This window comes from Eulemur rufifrons, chromosome 7 (assembly GCF_041146395.1).
Source record: "Eulemur rufifrons isolate Redbay chromosome 7, OSU_ERuf_1, whole genome shotgun sequence".
NCBI lineage: Eukaryota > Metazoa > Chordata > Mammalia > Primates > Lemuridae > Eulemur > Eulemur rufifrons.
This window is the reverse complement of record NC_090989.1, coordinates 126,793,793-126,812,971: the sequence shown is the minus strand read 5'-3', so window position 1 is coordinate 126,812,971 and position 19,179 is coordinate 126,793,793. Positions and strand designations below refer to the sequence as shown.

The 19,179-nt window shown below is 31.8% G+C and overlaps 1 protein-coding gene across 1 annotated transcript in view; it reads left to right on the top strand.

Moving 5' to 3' along the window:
• Positions 1-19,179, top strand: part of TBC1D5 (TBC1 domain family member 5) — a 430,335-nt gene that overhangs the window by 226,992 nt on the left and 184,164 nt on the right. The window contains exons 9-13 of the mRNA XM_069475443.1: positions 265-367; positions 7,301-7,389; positions 8,967-9,017; positions 9,111-9,180; positions 11,825-11,997. Of these exons, the coding sequence (XP_069331544.1) occupies positions 265-367; positions 7,301-7,389; positions 8,967-9,017; positions 9,111-9,180; positions 11,825-11,997 (486 nt within the window). The remainder of the gene's footprint in view (positions 1-264; positions 368-7,300; positions 7,390-8,966; positions 9,018-9,110; positions 9,181-11,824; positions 11,998-19,179) is intronic.

Sequence of the window (19,179 nt, the reverse complement as noted above, 5' to 3'; positions counted from 1 at the left end):
AAATTATTATATGTATTCACACATGTATGAAGTATGTGAGGGAATATGAAATGTTTAGATGTTGAAGGGTGTCATTTACCTCTGGGATATAATCATTTCCCTTTTCCTCACTCCTTTTTCATCCCAGGAATAGCTAAGTTGCATGACAAATGCTGACTTGTTCTAAAACCTGAAGCAGCCCTTGGCATCTCTTAGAGATGAGAGTTTGAGGGTGATCCTTGAACCTGTATTAGTGAGTTTCATTCCTGTGTTTTCTTTTTTCAGGTTTCCTGAAATGCAGTTTTTCCAACAAGAAAATGTGAGAAAAATTCTTACAGATGTTCTTTTCTGTTATGCTAGAGAAAACGAGCAGTTGCTTTATAAACAGGTAATGAAAATATCTTACAGGTGGCATCCATTGACTGAAAATTTTCTATACAGCTTGACAAATGATAGAGCAATAATGTAGCCTTTATTGTATCCAAAGTTGTATCATAATGCTAAAGCAATCAGAGAGCTGCTTGTCAGCTGCATGGTGAGAAAAGTAAGCTCATTGAAGCACATATGCTTCTTCCTCATTATAAGACATTCCACCAAATTGTCTTCTACAAGGTGTTCAATCTTTTCTTTCAACTTTTGTGAGTTTGTTTATAAACAGCATCTTTGAAGCCAATCTAGTAATAAAACTTTTCAGAGTTGTATGTATAAATGTTATTTTTAAGTACAGCATTTATAAAAATGTGACATGTCATGTAAAAAATAATCAAGTATCCTATTACTCTTTAAAACTTACCAGTAACAGATCTTCAGAAAGTTTCCTATAAATTTTTTGAGATTTATATTTAGTTGCTTTGTGATTCTGTTGTAGACTCATCCTATTACTAATGCAAAGCAGATTATTGGATTGTTTTACATTAATAAAAGGTAAATTAATATATCAAGATATATCTAGATTTTCTATTTAAGTTTATGGTATTCCAATAAAAATACACATACTTGAATATTTTTATGTATTACTCCAAATGTATATTAAGTAGGAATTCAAACTAAATTCATAAATTCTGTAATATTCAAAATTTATAACATATATCTAATTGATGACCACTGAACTTCCATTTAATATAATAGAAAACACTTATGGTAAAAGCAATATATTTAATTTGAAATAAATTTAATAGATTTAAAAACAGTAAACCAAATCATATTATAACTATACTAAGTAATACATTTGTTACAGAATACACAAATTTTATCTTACTTTTTATATTAGTAATATGTCTTTATATTAATTACATATTGACAATAGCTTTTTAGAATTGGAAGTGAAAAAATATATCCCATTCATAATGGCAACCAAAACTATAAAATGCCTAGAAATAAACTTAATAATAAAGATACAAAAGCTATATGAAAAAAACTATAAATGTTATTAAAGGACATAAAGTAAGAATTGAATAAATAGAAAAATGATAGCATGTTTTTGGACAAGAAGACTCTAAGTAAAAATACTACGTGTTTCCAAACTAATTTATAAATGCATTGTCATTCCAGTAATAATCTAAATGAGATATGTGCTTTTTCAAAAACTAGATGCAGTTATTTTAAATTTAGTGCCTAAAAACTTTATAGTTATTTTAAAGGAGATAATTTAGCTCGGTTATTAAAAGCACTGGGTCTAGACTCAACTCCCTTTTTTTGAATCTGAGTTCCACCATTTCCTAACTGCATAATCTTAGAACATTTACTTACTTTACTTTTCTAATCCTTAGTTTCATTATCTGTAAAATGAGGGTAATAATAGTATTTATTTTTATAAAGTTAACATAGAGTGATCAGCAGTGGTTCATGGTGACAGTTGCAATTATTATTATTATCATCATTATAATTATTAAGTGTGGTTGGAGTTGCCACAGAATTTGAGGGAGAGGGAGAATGGCAAAGGGAGATACTAAAACTTCTGTAAATGTTCTGTGATCAAACTATTGTAGTGGTACCATGAGAATCGACCAATAGATCAGTGGAACTATCTAGGAACATGTCTAATTGTATATAGGATCTTAATATGATAAAATAGGGAAAAGAATATTGACTTGCTATATTTGGCTTTCCATCTGGAAAAAAGATTAAATTATACCTTCATTGGGGAATAAATTCCAGATGGAGTAAAGATATAAATGTAAAAACTAAAAGTATATAAAAATACTAGAAGAAGATTTAGGAGAACTTCTGTGTAATCTCAGGAGAGAAAAGGCTTTTGCAAGCAAGATAGGCTATCTAGAAGTCAGAGACAAAGTCAAAAGACCAAAAACAAACAAACAAACACAAAACGGAGACTGGGAGAAAAAAAAATCTGTTAATGTAGAATTCTTTTGGAAGCCAACAACAGAAGGTTCCATTCAAAATGGCTTAAACTGTAAGGGTGTTGTTAACACACATAGCACAAAGTCTGGGGGTAAATGGTTCTACAGCATTAGTTAGTTCAGCAGCTCAGAATCTTCAAGGATACAGGGGGTTTTTTGTTTTTCTGCTCTCTTCTCATTGTTCTGGCTTTCGTTGTGAAGGCTATCTCCTAGTTGTTTCCTCTCTTTCAAATATTTGAAAATATTTCACAGTAAAAGATTTGATGATAGTGAGTAACATCAGCATAAAATTATCCCAATGTACACATGTGTTTTCCTATTTTTCTTTAGAGAAAGAAAAAAAATCACATGAAAGAAGTCTTATACAATAATGAAAATAAGTTCCACAGGCGAGGAACAAAAATGTAATAACTACATACTCCACCATTTGTGATGTATGTGGTCCACTGCATTTGTATGGAAGACTTCACAGGAATATGGAAGATCAGATTCTTAATAATTGAGACGAAATCCATCAAATACTGGATAATAAATATTAGTTTACTCCTATGTATCACTTAAAAAGACTTAATTACTCCCTGTAGATGTTTAAAATCCTATAGATTTTTTTTTTACAGAGAAATAATACCTTGCTGTAGAAGGACAGAATATTTAGCCAGATCAAATTTAAGAAAAAAACCTTGAGTTCATCACAAGCTGTTAAAGCTATTATTTTGTACTAGGTGACACCCCGTTTAACATCGACCATATTGTTAATAGTTATGGGATTTTATTGAATTAATGAGACTGTTATCATGTAGTAGAATGTCTTGCTGAGTTAATTGAAATTGCAGAGATTATATAAATGGTATTAATGAACTTTGACTGCCTGATGCCTCAGCTTTAATAAAGACTGCTTGGTGGGCTAAATGAACACAGTCAGATAAAAGAACAGGTTCAATTTTGTGAGCCTACAGGCTGTTGATGAAGAAAACTTTGTTACCTTTATTCAACTGGCATGAGTTTGGAGTGCAGTGACTACTGACAATCTAGCAGGGATAAAAGCTTTAAGCAAGCAGAAATGCTGACAATATGGGTGGAAGTAAAAATACACATTTTGGGAACCAAGAATTATACTGACAATACATTTTTTATTTTGCTTTGTCAAATTTAAAGCATGTTGAATTCATGATTATTCTTCCTGGACTTTTCTTTTTTCTTTTAAAGACGTCTATATTCTTGCCACTTGTAATTATTAATGAGATCTTACTAGTCTAGAACTGAGAGCAAAACTAACAATCTCTTTTAGGTATTTGAAAAAATATCTCTAGTTTAGATGAAAGTCAAAACTAAATTTGTGAAAAATTGTCCTAATGATATTCAGAGGACTCTTAATTTCCATTCTTCAAAGAACACCTTTATTTATTGATTGGAAACATTATTTAATGCTATTTTTTATATGTAGTTCAGTTTTTTCAATATGTTGATTCATTAAGTGGTAGGTATTTCAGTAAGTCTATGTGTAGTGAGTACTTTCTACCACTACCCACTTGTAGTGGGCCTCTGGTAGGATCTGCATTTATATATATACACATTTTTTATATTAATACATATACACACACACCACTTACTGTAGATTATGATTGTACGGTAGTCCACCCTTACCTGCAGTTTCTCTCTCTTGTGGTTTCAGTTACTCATGGTCAACCATGGTCTGAAAATAGGTGGGTGCAGTGCAATAAGATATTGTGAGAGAGTGACCACATTTGTATAACTTTTACTATAGCATATTGTTATAATTGTTTTATTAGTAGTTGTTGTTAATCTTAGTGTGCCTAATTTATAAATTAAACTTTGTCATAGACATATAAGTATAGAAAAAACATAGTATATATAGGGTTTGGTACTATCCATGGTTTCAGGCATCTACTAGGAGAGTCTTGGAATGTATCCCCTGCATATGAGGTGGGACCCTGGCATAGTCATTTCTGTGCTCATTTACTGTGTTTCTCCCTTTCTAGACTTCAAACTCCCTCAAGGTTAGGAACTTGCCCTCTTCATTCACTTTTGTGTCTGCAGTACATATAGGTATTTAATAGTTTTTGCAATAAGGGAATGATGAATGATGCTTGAACAAATGGAGAAGCTAAAGAGAACAGTGTCACAGAAACTAGAGAAAAGAGAACACTTAAAGAAGATGGAAAGATGCATTTAGACAAGAACTCTTTCTTATTAAAGTAGTCATAATTAGTTAGAAAATATATTGCAGGGGGAAAAGACCCATTCAAAAGATCATCACTAACAACAATAGAAAGAAAACCTAGTAATAAACCTAACAAGAACTATGCAGTTCTGCAAATTTTTGGATCGGGAAATTTGTGCTTCTTAAAAATATTCCCTTCAGGTTAATTTTTAATGTAATACCAATAAAAATTCCAGTGTTTTATTTAGTATTTTATGTAACCTAAATGATACTGAAATAACCTGGTAGAAAAAATTAAGTGAGAATTGGTAAGATAATTTTAGAAAAAAAAGTAGAAAATATGGAACATTAAATATTCAAAGGTCAAGTGTTTATAATAGTACAGGTCTTGTTAAGAATATACAAACCAGTGGAATACCAGTAAAATCGTGGAAAACAATGTAAGCTAAATATTTAGCTTTTAGTAAAGATGGCATGTGAGAACTCTTGGGAGAAGATAGGTTATTTAGCTTATTGAATAGATTGAATTTATTGAAGATTGAATGATTATTCAGTAAATTAATTTAACTGTTTTGGAGGAAAACTACATATTTATTTCATGGCAAAAATTAAACTAATATCAATTGGTTGAAGAATTAATTGACAAAAAGGAAACTGTATTCTTAACTGATCTTAGTATGAGGAAGGTCTTTTTAGGTATGAAAGCAAAAATAGAAAACATGAAGGATGATTTATTATACTGACTATTTTAAAGTGTATAATGTCAGTATGATGTAAGATATCATACTAATCAAAATTAAAAGACAATTGATAAACATGGGAAAATATTTGTAACAAAAATGGTAAAGAGTTAATGTCTTTAATTGGTAAAGAACTAGTAGACATCATTGGGGAAAGGAAATACTTCATCAGGAGGAAATGGGCAACTCATTAAAAATGGCCAATAGAATTTTTGACTTTAGTCTTACTAGCATTTAAATAAATTATAATGACAGTTTGAGAAATTTGTCAAGATTTAGGAAAAAAAAACTATAGGTGACAATGTGTGAGAAGAGGATTTTTATGTTCTGCAGTGAGGGAATTCTTTCTAGAAGACAAGCTTAATGGTATACATCAGGGACTTTAACAAATACCTTTATCCCTTTAACCAGGAATTCTACATATAAGGACTTTATCCTAAAGAAATCATCTGAAATAGGCAAAAAGACCACCACAAGGCTATTAGCGTTTTTAATTAATTAATTTATTTATTTCGCTTTTTGGCTGGCTGGCCGGCCTGCCCGACTGCATGCCTGGCTTCCTTCCTTCCTCCCACAACCCCAGTAGTTTTTGGTGATTAAAATTATGGCACTTTCTTTTTGGAATAAGTTGAGTTTATTCCAAGAGAATAAACCCCATATGATGATTTTTAAATCACAGACAGCAACACTTAATACCATTTTTTAGGTGCCTACCATGTTCATCTAAGGAATATTCTTCTCAAGGTTTGTTAATGAGGAGGTAGTTACACCTGTAAAGATTGAAAGGATGCATGGTACTGTTTCCTAAATCATAAGTAAATTGTCAATGAATCATAAATTACTTTGTAAAAATATAATTACATTCTTTTAATTCAAGGCAATTAATGACTTATAAATGAAGTTTACTTGCATGTTATCTTTGTGATAAGAGCTGGCTTCCTAAGAATAGCACAGTACTACTAGACTATGCAAAAGGCTATATGACTCTGTCTGTCATTACAGGAAGCCTCCTCTAATTCCACCAGCAAAAAATTTCTCTCCTCTCTGCTCCCATATTTTATTTTTATTTCCTCCATAAGATGGCATTTTCTCTTGTCTTTCTATAGTGAAGCATTCTTACTTGTGAAGCAAAAGGAAAGTGGTAATGTGCTTACTTTAAGAGGCAGGAAAGATTATAATCTATTTTAACTTGCTAAAATATGGTTTTTGATGCTTAAAGGGGAAAATATTTCAATTACCAAGGCTAGTCACTAATGTGGAGTACCTTATGTCCCCACAATAATGGATAAATAATGGATTTTTGCAATACCTTTTTAAAGACAGCTTAGCAACTAATACTATGTTTTTTTGTTTCTATGCCTATTCTTGGTGAACTCCAATATAAGAGGAAAATCTGTATTGTTAAGATCATTAAATAAATTTAAAATTAATCTTGAAGTAGACAGGAAAAAATTCATGGTAGTTTTCTGATTAAACATATTGAAAATCATATTTTAAAAACTTTATTTTCTGTCATACCTGCTAAAGATTGTTTCTTTTATTATCCAACATTTTTAGCTAGCACACTTCAGCTCTTCCCAAATCTACAGACATCCTAATTTTGAGCCATTATATAATGAAAACATTGGATATAATTTCCTTAGGTCTACACTTCTTAGTTGCCCTTCTTTCTGCAGATCTTTACACTGTAGTTCATGATTATAATTTGCATAAATGAAATTCATATTTATGAGTACAGATCTTGAAGCAACTGACAGGTGCAAGGTTGTCTACCATGCCAATTTATTGTTTGTCATGTCATTTAAAAGTGAACTGCGCTCCATGTTTTAAAGAAGAATACCTGCTGTGGTTGAATTGGAATCAAATTCTAAAAGTAGATAAAAATCTTATTTTATAGGTTTCCATTTTTATGCTTTTCTGTATAATATGGAAATGTTGGCGGTGGGAATCAGGTGAAGAAGCATTTAACTGAGCTTATAGTCTTTGCTAACATACCGTCAATATCCATCTCTTTCATTTTTCTTGCTTTTTTGTTTCAGGGCATGCACGAGCTGTTAGCACCTATAGTCTTTATCCTTCACTGTGACCACCAAGCTTTCCTACATGCCAGTGAGTCTGCACAGCCCAGGCAAGTTTTTATATGAGCTCCATGTGTTTTTTCAGCCCCCACTGTAATCTTTTTTTACTTCAAAGTCTTTTAAATTGAAGGCACTTCTACATACTATAAGTTATAAACATTTGATTATGTCTCATGTGGCTAATTGTGAATTCCACTTAATAGTTCTAATGTCAGTTAGCTATGGGGCAAAGTTGGAATCATAAATGAATGACTTTGAAAATTTTAGGTCTATAGGAAAAGAAGACGTATAACTAATGGATCAAGAAGAAGAAATTTTTGTTGTAATGAGAAAAGTGCTAATGATTCATAATACTCATATATGCCATCCTTTAATCACCCATTTTTCACTACAAGCTGAATGAGAACTTTGGAAGATAATTTCTCCTCATCAGGTTTGACTCAGCTTAGTTCATAAATAAGGGAGCATAGCCACAAAGAACCTCAGTCTGTAATAAACAAAATGGTTTCTCGTATTTTTGAGATGCATTCATTTACTCTTTCCTGTAAATAACTTTGGTAATTTGATTTAACTTAGGTTAACTGTTAGAGTTCATTTTTCTAACTTAAGGTACCCTAATTGATGGGCCAGAGAGGCAACTAAGAAGCATTTTGGGAATGGAAGGTTGTAGAATTTGTAAGGCTGTGTCAGGAATATTCCATAGGCTAGTCCATCTATATGTAGTAAATGGAAAACTAGCAGGTAACATTTCATATGTCTAACTGTAAGATCTGTATTAATCAAATATAGCTATCCTATGTGCTGAGCATATATTTCAGCATTTGTTAAATTAACTTTTGTCTACTAGTTTATAATTTAGTATTTTTAAGTTTTTTACAGTTTTTCTAATTTTACTGAGTTTATTGGATCTTCACAAGAATAACCATATCTTAATTGCCTTTACTTCAGTTATTCTAAAATATAAAGATGAAGTTAGTATTGGGATCTTGTTTTCATGCCAGTTTAATTTTTTTTTTTGAACATGTGCCTGCGTGCTTCAGACAGGAGATCTAAGAAAAAACAAAACGTGCATGTAGAATGTAATTTAGAGGAAAGTATAGATGATTAAAAATTATTTTTAAGTGAGTTGTACATGCTTTTTCAGTTGTGGCAATCCATTAAAAAGTAAAAACAACACTAAAATAAATTTGTAAGAGGTACTGTCACTGATTAATTGATGTTAAAATAAAATAAAAATAAATGCCAGTTAAATAAAATGATGTTTTATATTACATATTGGACCAATAACTATATATATTTTTGGTCTTGTTTTAGATAAGTGATAGATTGTAGAGTAATCAATTATTCTAGATCAAACATAGTCAAGGAATATATTGTTACATTCTGTATTTATTTGGAATAATTAGACAGTTACTTCATTGTGGTGCAGATAAGACAGCTAATTTGATCTTTATATAAAGGATATCATTTGTTGATGGAGTTGCTCTTTTCATTAAAAAGGGCTAATTTTTTTTTATTTGCACATGATATGAATGTTATTTTATGAGTATAGAGTAAGGCAAACTCTGCATCTGCTTTAATTATTAAAAAATTTACACATTTTGATTGCTTGTATTGCTTTTTTAAGTGAGGAAATGAAAACTCTCTTGGACCCTGAGTATCTGGAACATGATGCCTAGTAAGTACAAAAACTTTGTTATTTTTATTTTTTATACCATTGTTACTTTAATGAAAGGTAAACAAAGCATTATATTATTTTTCTAATTTTTAGTGCGATGTTCTCACAACTTATGGAAACTGCTGAACCTTGGTTTTCAACTTTTGAGCATGATGGTCAAAAGGTAAATCTTATAGTACAGATCTTTTCAGTATATTTGAGGGAACAAATGATTTCAGTAAGTGACAACATGTGATCAGAGAATAATATATAGTCATTGTTGCAATAACCAGAGTAAACATATGAAAATACCTATGGAATAAGATTGAACCTGGGGATCTAAGTATTTTTCTAATTACATTGACATATATGCAAAGGCAATGTAAAAATTTTATATAAGTAAAGAGAAACTTTTCTTTATAGGTATATATATTAAGCAATATAACTGCTTAGTTATAAAATTATATAAATTTCTATTGCTGCCCTACTGAGTTGGTGTATACATTGTTACTATAAAGTGCATAGCTAATATCTGTATCAAATAGATTTTTAAGGAAATTTGACTTCAGAGTAAACAATATCTTTTGAATATGAATAGTATCTTACAATTAACATGAATTCCAAAAAAAATATTTGAAGTTAATATCAGTACAAAAAAATGTATTTGAAGGGATTAATTTTTTGAAGTTAAAGCATTCTATCATAAGAGAATACTAGATATTATAAAATCAGAAAAAGATATCTTGGGTGTGTTATTTTTATATTAATAATAGGTGACCACAGTATAGAAGTTTCGTTTTGTTTATACAAATTAACACGAATAATTGAACCATAAAAACTAACATGGTCTTATAACTTTGGATCTGAAGACACTAGGGCACACACTGTACGAAGTACTAAAATACAAAAGGAGTCCATTTCTTTCTAAGGTTTGAAATGATTCTGGAAAGACAGATCTTCCAGGAAGTTTTCCCTTATATTTCCATGAAGTTTTCCCTTATCCTAACACATTCTCCTCCTTTCCCCTGATCTTTCTACCAGCTAATTAGCAGTTGGTCCTATGTGGAATTCTATTTGTTTCCTATGTAGTCTTTTCCTATAGACTATGAGGGCAAGAGCTTTGCTTTCTTTGTCCTCAAATCCAATCCACTGGTGACAAAATGATTTTCCTTTTAGAAATCTTACAGTTTAGTAGGAGAGAAAAATAGTGAAGGATACTTTGGTAGCAAAGAAGATAAAGAAATAGGACCTGACACTTGATCCCAATCTTTAAATAGATTTGGGAGCTCCTCAGTGGAGATGCTAGGGAGAGGATATTTCAGGTGAAAGAATGGCGTACTCGGGATCTCTGGAAGCATGATGAGAGTGGAGACTGGCCAGCTAATGAAAGGCCTTGTAGACATGGCTAAGGAATTTGGACTTTTTTTTTTTTCTTGAGCGAAAATGATGGGAGCTAATAAGAAGTCTTAAGGGAGGAGGTCCATTTAGTGTAATTTAATTTTTGTTTCAGGTAGATCACCTTGCATTTTGGAAGATGAATTTAAAAGAAAACTAAATTAGAGGTAGTGAGAGCAGTGAGGAGGAAAAAAATAAGGGCCTCAAATCAGTTTGTGCCAATAGGGCTGTGGAAGAGGGGATAGATACAAGTGGTAGTGAGGAGCTAAATCTGGCAGACTAGCTGTTTTTATTGAATGATAGCTTGAGGTGGGGCATGGTGAAAGGAAGAACATGTTTTTGAGCAGAAGATGATAAGCTCAGTTGCAGGTTGCTGAATTAGAGACCTTTGTGGCAATCCAGGATCCTTGCCAACATTTGAATTTATGGGAGGCACTTGAGAGTTCTAGGATATGAATACAGATTAAGAAGTCTTTGGAAAATGGGTATTGTTTGAAGCACTATATGTGATTGCAATCACTTGGCGGGTAGCATATAAGTAGAGAATAAAACTATGATCAGAATTGTATGAAAAAGCAGCATTTGAGAAACAGAAAGAATTTGAGCTGGAGAAATAGACTGAAAATGCATGGTAGGCAGAAAATCACAAGAGAATGATTCCATAGATGCAAATATTGGAGAGAGGTAGCAACTGAGGACTAAACATCAGAAGAAAGGTCAGACATAATCTATAATGGGAAATTATCACACCTGAGTGTTGAAGTTTACATGAAAACATTACAAGTAGTCATACATCTCTGTTAGTATGAGATGAGGGATGGCAGGAAGTGAAGTTGCAGATGGCCCAACATAGATTTTGTTTTTTTAAGCCAGCTGTACTTTAGATCTGGAGAGTTTAAAAATCTTTTTATTCAGCTATTTAAATTGACAGAAGGACAATTAAAAAACATATTCTTTTCTAATACTAGTTTCTTTTATTTCCAGCTTATTTATATATGCAGTTTCAAGAATTCAAAGTAAAACAATATTTATTGTTTTTCATATTTGGGTTATGCCATAAGAAATAGCTTTCCATCAAAATATTCCATTTATATACTATGGCTGGTCAGATAAACTGGCCATAGACTAACTGGTAGATAGACTGTGGTGGCCACCGCTACCTCTAGCCAAAATTATCTTGTATAACTTAATGTCACAAAAGAAACTGGTCAAGAGAATACAGGTGAAAAATATTTTAGGAGCCATTTTCTGGCCATTGCTTTATGAGCACAGCACAATCATCTATATGATGATCAGCATATGATTCCCACATAAGTATTTGTCATGAGATGATTAAAGTGTTCTTGTTTAAACTCTCACTGATAAGAATGATGCCCATATAGTTTTCATTTCATATTGGAATAATACATGTTCTATTTTTTTTCTGTTTTTAGGGGAAAGAAACACTGATGACTCCCATCCCCTTTGCTAGACCACAGGATTTAGGGCCAACAATTGCTATTGTTACGAAAGTCAACCAGATCCAAGATCATCTGCTGAAGAAACATGATATTGAGCTTTATATGCACTTGAACAGACTAGAAATTGCACCACAGATATATGGGTTGTAAGTATTAAAGTTTAAATTTCAACTATACCTAATTATATAGTAGTTTCTAATTATGTGGTAGTTTCTATATGTCCCAGATCCCTAGAAATAAGAATAAGAACTGTTCCAGCTGCATTTTATCTCACATCTCTTTTGTGTCTTATGTGCCATCCTGAGTGCTTACTGCTTTCACATATGGTATCTTATCTAATACTCCCACCAACCCTGTTAATTGGATATTATCCCTTCGTTACAGATAAAAAAAGCTAAGGCCTAGATTCAGTTTACACAAATCACACAGTGAAGTCATAATTCCAAACCATAATTATGTAGGATTGGCTACATAATTTGCAGAGCCCAGTAGAAAAGAAAGGTGCAGGGACCCTTTGGAAAAAAATCAGTAAGAATTTCAAGATGGCAACGGCAGATCAAGCCATACATTCTGAGAAGTTGCATGGGTTATACACAGGTGAAGCCAGCCCCAAACCCAAACAATCATGTAAGATGTTCACGTTTTTTCCATTTTATCACATAGTCATCTTTTACTCTGCCCTCAGAGGTAGATTTCTATCAGTAAAGTAGAAACCTCTCTCAGGAAACATAATGTATAATTTCTTCGGCCATATAACTTCTGTAACATGCCATAGCAGAAGAATAGGGAGCCAGTCGCTCCTTAAATATATGTGTGTATATGTGTGTATTTTTTCAGTGGCTTATAAGGTATGTAGGCAAATTATAAAAATAGTAGTTTTAATAAATATGAATTAGCTGTGTAATGCTACAGACAACAAAAGGGTCCCTTATATGTAAATAATAGAACATTCATATCTAGTGCTGGGCTGTTTCTTGGTAGATATTTCTGTAAAGCCTAATTCTCCATTAGGTAGAACATGGAAAATTGAGATGATATTACTGAATTTTTACATAATAGATGCTCAATAAATATGAATTCATTATTTGAATTACAAAGAATGTCAAGTCAAAAGTTTAGGACTAGAGCAAGGGCTGTTTATTTAACCCAGCAAAAAAGAATAAATGAGTATTTTATTTATGTTCTCCTGCAACACAGATTCTTTCAGTAATAATAACTCTCAGCTGTTTTTCTTGTCTGGCATCCCTGAACTATGATTGAAGAAATGTGCTTTCCTGGTTTAATGCCACGTGTTTTCATTTCTGTGACTTACGCTTGACCTCATCATTGAGAGCAGCTTCATCATTCTCCCTGGAAATGAGAAAGTTGTGTGTGATATGGGTATTAGGCAGCACTGTAGGTTATTAATGAATTGCTGTGTACACTTTTAAGTCTAACTAATATGTTTGTGATTATAGACATAAAAATTTATTTTTAAAATTGCAGGTGACAAGGTCAGGAGTTAAATTCTATATTCCTCTCCACTATGTACTAAAAGAATTGATATATTCAAATACAAAAGCCCATTTTACACCCTGAAACATTGTTTTCTAAGGTCTAGAAATTGGTCTTTAATATTGGAGAAAGAAATTAATGTTAACTATATTTATCATTTTTTTAAAATGCTTCATAATTTTTTACCTCTTTAACTGAGCTGGTGCTTTACATTGTAGTGGTGATGGTATGGGCTTGGGTACGATAATTTATAACCAGGGTGTTTCAGTTTCCTTTTCAGACATTAACTTTCCTTCAGTTTTCTCTTCATCAGAGTAGTTCAAAGAGCTTCTTTGACATCCTCACCAGTACCTTCCCAGTAAAATTCCATGATTCATAACATAATTACTCTTAGTCCTTTCAACTTTATCAGCAATCCTAACAATCCCAGGGCTTGCAATAACCTCAGCCTCATCATTTATACCATTATTTTTTAATAGAATCTCATCAGCATTATTTTTAAAAATACATATTTAATTTTTGAAGACGAGGTTACCCATTATTTCAATTTGGCCTGTATTACATTTTATAGTGCGAGGATTTTATTTACCTGTTTCATGTATTAATTCTGTTTTATTATTACTGTTTTTGGGGCATGTATTAATTTGGTTTTATTAGTATTATTTTTGGAGTGCATGAAAGGCCAAAGTGCTTGAATTTTCTTATGTCCCTGTATGCTACTCTAAACTGTACTACCCATCTGTCTGTGTCCTATTAATGACTGTTAGAAACTTCAGAGTCAAAAAATAATATAAAATAGTTCAAAGCATAGCCTTTGAAATGAAACAGACTTGTTTAACCACCACGAGCCTCTGTTTCTTCATCTGTGGAGATTGAAAATAATGGTACCTACTTCATAGGGTGCCTGTGAGAATTAAATCAAAAAGCATAGTGCTCAGTATGTAGTATACATTCAATACATGTTTGAAAGTACTTTCATTATCATTATCTGTCATTACCATTTGTTAATTAGGATATCATAGCTATGTGAATATGGTGTACTGTTGATTATGAACCCTTCTAGCTTTGTCTTTGGCCGTGTATGTTTTCTTCACTAAAGCCTATGCTTCTCTTACCTGGAAATGTATTGGTCTAAATAATTGCTGGTGCTACTGTTTATTCCTATTAGGAGAAAGGTTTTCATTTCATTTTATATTCAAAACTAATACTTGAAAATATAGTCTGTGGTTTCAGTAAGTTATTATCATGTGGAAAAATATAAAATAATATTCAGTTAATAAAAACTGTTCTTAGATGACATAATTCATAGTTGTATCATCTAAAGTACTTTGGCATGCTAGCAATTTTATAAAATTTTGATTTTCAAACAAAACAAATATTTTCTTGTAAACTGTTTCCACAAAATTAGAAAATTATTTTGTAAAAATACCAATAATGAATAAGCCAATGGCAAAATGTTCTCAATACCAGCGATTTGTACAGACTGAGGAATAAATGATAAATATATGCCTACATAAGGGGAAAGTGTTTAGCAATACTAAATTATACCCCATATTGAGTCCAGGTTTTTAAAATTATTTAAATTTGCTTCTTATTATGGTGATAAATGTCATTAAGAAAAATTTTGCAACTATTCCATTTTTAACACCAATTTTTATAAGAAAATATGTATGTATGTCTCCTGAGGTAAGAGATGTGCCAGGTGTAAACATATTTGCTCCGTTTTACTAATAAATTTACTTAACAAAATTAGAGTTAATAATTAGTATAAAAATTTTAATTGTTCTAACATTGAATAATCTCATTCCAAATTAGTTTATCTTAGTTCTATATAAATTAATATTTATTTTGAAATATCTGAATATATGCCCATGAAGTCCTGAATGTTATATAATAGCTTATTTATTAATGCTATTATTTTATATATTTAGCTGTATTATCTTCTGGGTAATTTTATTTTTTTGTTGTTACTGTTAGCAAATATTAAATTGACTTACTATCTGTATTTTAGGTTAAACAAAATTAATCTGCAATTAAATATTCAACATAGGTATATTATAAAATAACATATCCTAATAGTAATTTACACTATGTTTTTCATAGTGTAAAGATTACTCCTTTTGCACATAGAATGAAGTTTCTCTTGCTTTAATTCAAATAATTAACCTCTTGAGTTGTCTTTTGTTTTCCAATTATTGATTAGTATTGAACTTTTTTAAAAGGACTATAAGGTCCTGTCAATGCATACTGACCAATTTTCAAATTTAAACTTGACTACATCATTTCCAGTTTTCCAAGGTAATTTCTAAGAGTTGTTTGTGTGGTATTTTTATTTTTAGTATAAAAATAAGAATGTCCTGTGATTTCATCACTTGGGGGGTTATGTTTGTGCAAAAGCATCTAAAATATCTGTGTTAGGAGTTGATCACTGATGACATATCATGTTGTGAATCCAAAAGACTCACAACAGCAGATTCATATAAAGATTCAGTATTAGTCTCTTTTATGAAGAGACTGAAAGTTGTAATTTAAGTTAACATTTTTTGCTAGGCCAGAATAACTATTTTATCACTTTAAATATATTGAATCTGTACATTTTGGACTACATTTTATACTTTGATATAAATAGAATACATAATAAGCATCCTGGGACATGTAATTAATGGCACTTTTGAGGAAAGACCCTCATAACACACTTGGGCTTTGGCACTATTAAATTATGAGCTCTTAACAACACTCATGAGATAAATTCCATATCCCCCAGCTGCTTATTATACATCTTCCATATCTATTTCCGATTTTCTAAATTAGCAGTTGTTTTGCTATGTGATTTATACTAATTTAATTGGGGAGATTCTTGATTACTGATAAATAATCTGCTCAATTTTGTGATATAATTTTATAATATCTATATCACAGTATATCAGTTCTAACATATATCACAGTGTAATTGTGGTGAATACTAAGTTTTTTTAAGCTATATTTGAAGTGTAAATATATGGTTAAAAAAATGTAACTCTCAGTCATCAGAAATCATTATGATTATCTACCTTAAAAAGTTTATCTCTCAACAGTTTAAGTAAACAGCTTCCTAAACAGTTAATGATTGAGATACTCTTTTCTTTTCAGCATATACATTAAACATAAGAAATGAAATATGAGGGGTTAGAAAGTAATGATCTAATGATAGCTTGTTTTCATACACTACTGAATGTTTCCCCAGAATTATTCCTTTTGAAAACGTTGGGTGTTTCCCCCTTCTACATGAAAAATTACCAATGATTAAGAATTAAATGGAAGAACAATAAATTAAATATTTGAAATAATGACTCATAATTGCTAATATTTATTGAATGTTTCCTATGGGCTAAGTATTGTGCCAAAGACTTTATGTAGATTATGTTGTTTATACATTGGGGATAGGAACTGTTATTATCCCCATTTTTCTAGATGAGGAAATGAAGGCTTTTAAAGACTTACTTAGATCAAACAGCTTACCAAGAAGCTGAACCAGGCTTTGAATTCTTGAGCCTATATTCACACTCTAATTTGGCTAGTAGGACTGTGAGTTTGGTAGAAGGTACTATGTGTCAGATTGGACCATAAGCCAATTTCAGCTTCACCAGATAAGCTTCAAAGACTCAGGCATGTGCAAGGCCCAGAGTTGGAGGGGTCTTGTTAGTAGTGATCAGAAACCATCCTTGTAAGGAAGGAATAGAAAATCAAGGGCAGTGGAGAGCCTAAGGCCCAGGAGTTTGAGGCTGCAGTGAGCTGTGATGACACCACTGCACTTCAGCCTAGATGACAAAGCAAGAGCCTATCTCTAAAAAAAAAAAAAAAACTATGTAATAGGATTATAAGGATTAAATGAGAAAAATTATATAGAGTATAATACCTGTCACTTTACATAAATGCTTTAAGCTCACCTAATAAAAGGCAAAGATTTTCCACTGGCTTTATAGACAATGTCCAACTGCATGCTACTTAAAAGAGGGAGCTAAATAAAATTGGATAGTTTGGTAAAAGAAATACAGGAGCAGCAATGGTAATATCAAGAAGTATATTTCAAAACTAAAGCTTTGAAGACCAAAAAAAGTGAAAACAAATAAGAATGTACTTAATTTCAGTTAATGAGCACACATGTTAACATCTAGAAAACCAAAACATTTTGAAGACATTCTTGAACCATTAATCTTTGAGGAATTAAAGAAAATGAAGGCCATGGCAAGATAACTTACTATGAAAAACTATCTCTGTTTTAATGTCTACAGTATAGTAAAGTGTATTACCTCAATCTGACAGTATTTTAGAACTTTTAAAAATGGGTAATATAATTGCCTAGAAAAGCAAATGTTATTAATATAGAATTAGCATGTGTTCACCAGTACAAGTTAGGTAAAACAGAATCGCATTTTTTTTCCAAGTCACCAGATTTCTAAACTTTTGACTGAATATTTTGATCTTACTATTCTCTTGTAATATTCTTTTGCTCAAAATGGAAATTATGTGGACAGAGTAGTATTGCATTTGATTTAAGTGTACCGTCATGAAACAACCATGTTCAGTACATATGGATGAGTCATTGCACTGTTGCTCACTTGGTGTGTGGTTTTGTGGTAGCATGCCATAGGTCATGCTTTGTCATTGGTCCTGCACCGAATCCTAGTATCTTACGGTCTTGAAAGATCACCTGTTTTAGCTAATTATGAGATGCTTCAATCTCAGTTGTAATATCCATATTAAATAATTGAATATCTCTACTTGATCAATCCCTAATTGGGGAGTTTGTACTGTCACAGACAAATTATTCCACTTCTCCACTGTACCTCTCAGTATAACATAACAAATATTTTAATTCCTGTTCAATGTTAGGTACTCGTTCACAAGGAGTTCACAGCATGGCATAAGGAGAAAAGAAATGAAACTTGAAATAATACTTAGATTAAATTATGATTTAATATTTACTGCCTTTCCTATTCAAGTTACATAAAATGAATCAGGATGCTACTATGGTTAATCTAGTGTTATAGATATGTAAACAACATAATTTTGATACAATTTTGATAGAATCATGCACATGTGGTAGGAGCACAAAGTGCAACACTGTTAGGACTTCAAGTAACAGAAACTCATGTAGCAACACCTGAACGTTGGGATTTATTTTTTTTAGAAAGTAACAAATCTGGAGGTAAGAAGCTACTGGCAGCCACTGAGCGGCTCAGCAGTATTGAGGCATGTGTATTCTCTTGGCTTTTCTTAATGTTTGTGGCTAAGTGGTCTCAAAAAGGTTGTCGTATCTAGTGTCAGTTATTCAGTAGGTCAGTAGACAGTAGTTTAGGACAGTAGCTCAGGGCGGGAAATATGTGCAAGGGACTTGTGCCAGCCATATCTGTCCTGTTTGATAAAGCAAATAAGAAACTTTCCCAGTAACAACCTGTAGCAGATGTGGGCTTAAATCTCGTTGGTAGAATTTGGTCATATGGCCAACCAAAACTGCAAGGAAGACTAGGAGAGCAGGGAGCAGGATTGTCATGATTACCTTAGACCAGTCATGCTCTATCCCCTGAAGCTGAGCACAGTTTGGTGGTAGAGGCCTGGGTACTAGATAGATAACCATTTTCTTAGACACACATGGACTTTTAGAGGAAACTTCCCAGAAGACATGATACCTAGGCTGTGTAATGAAATCTAAGTAGGAATGACAGAATCAAAAAAGGTGGAAGGACCTTTATGCAGAGAGAACAGCATGAACAAAACATTTTTGTTTGAGATATCACTGTGGTTGCAGGAAAAACACTAATTAGTTTATTTTCACTGGAATGTTTTGTGAAAAA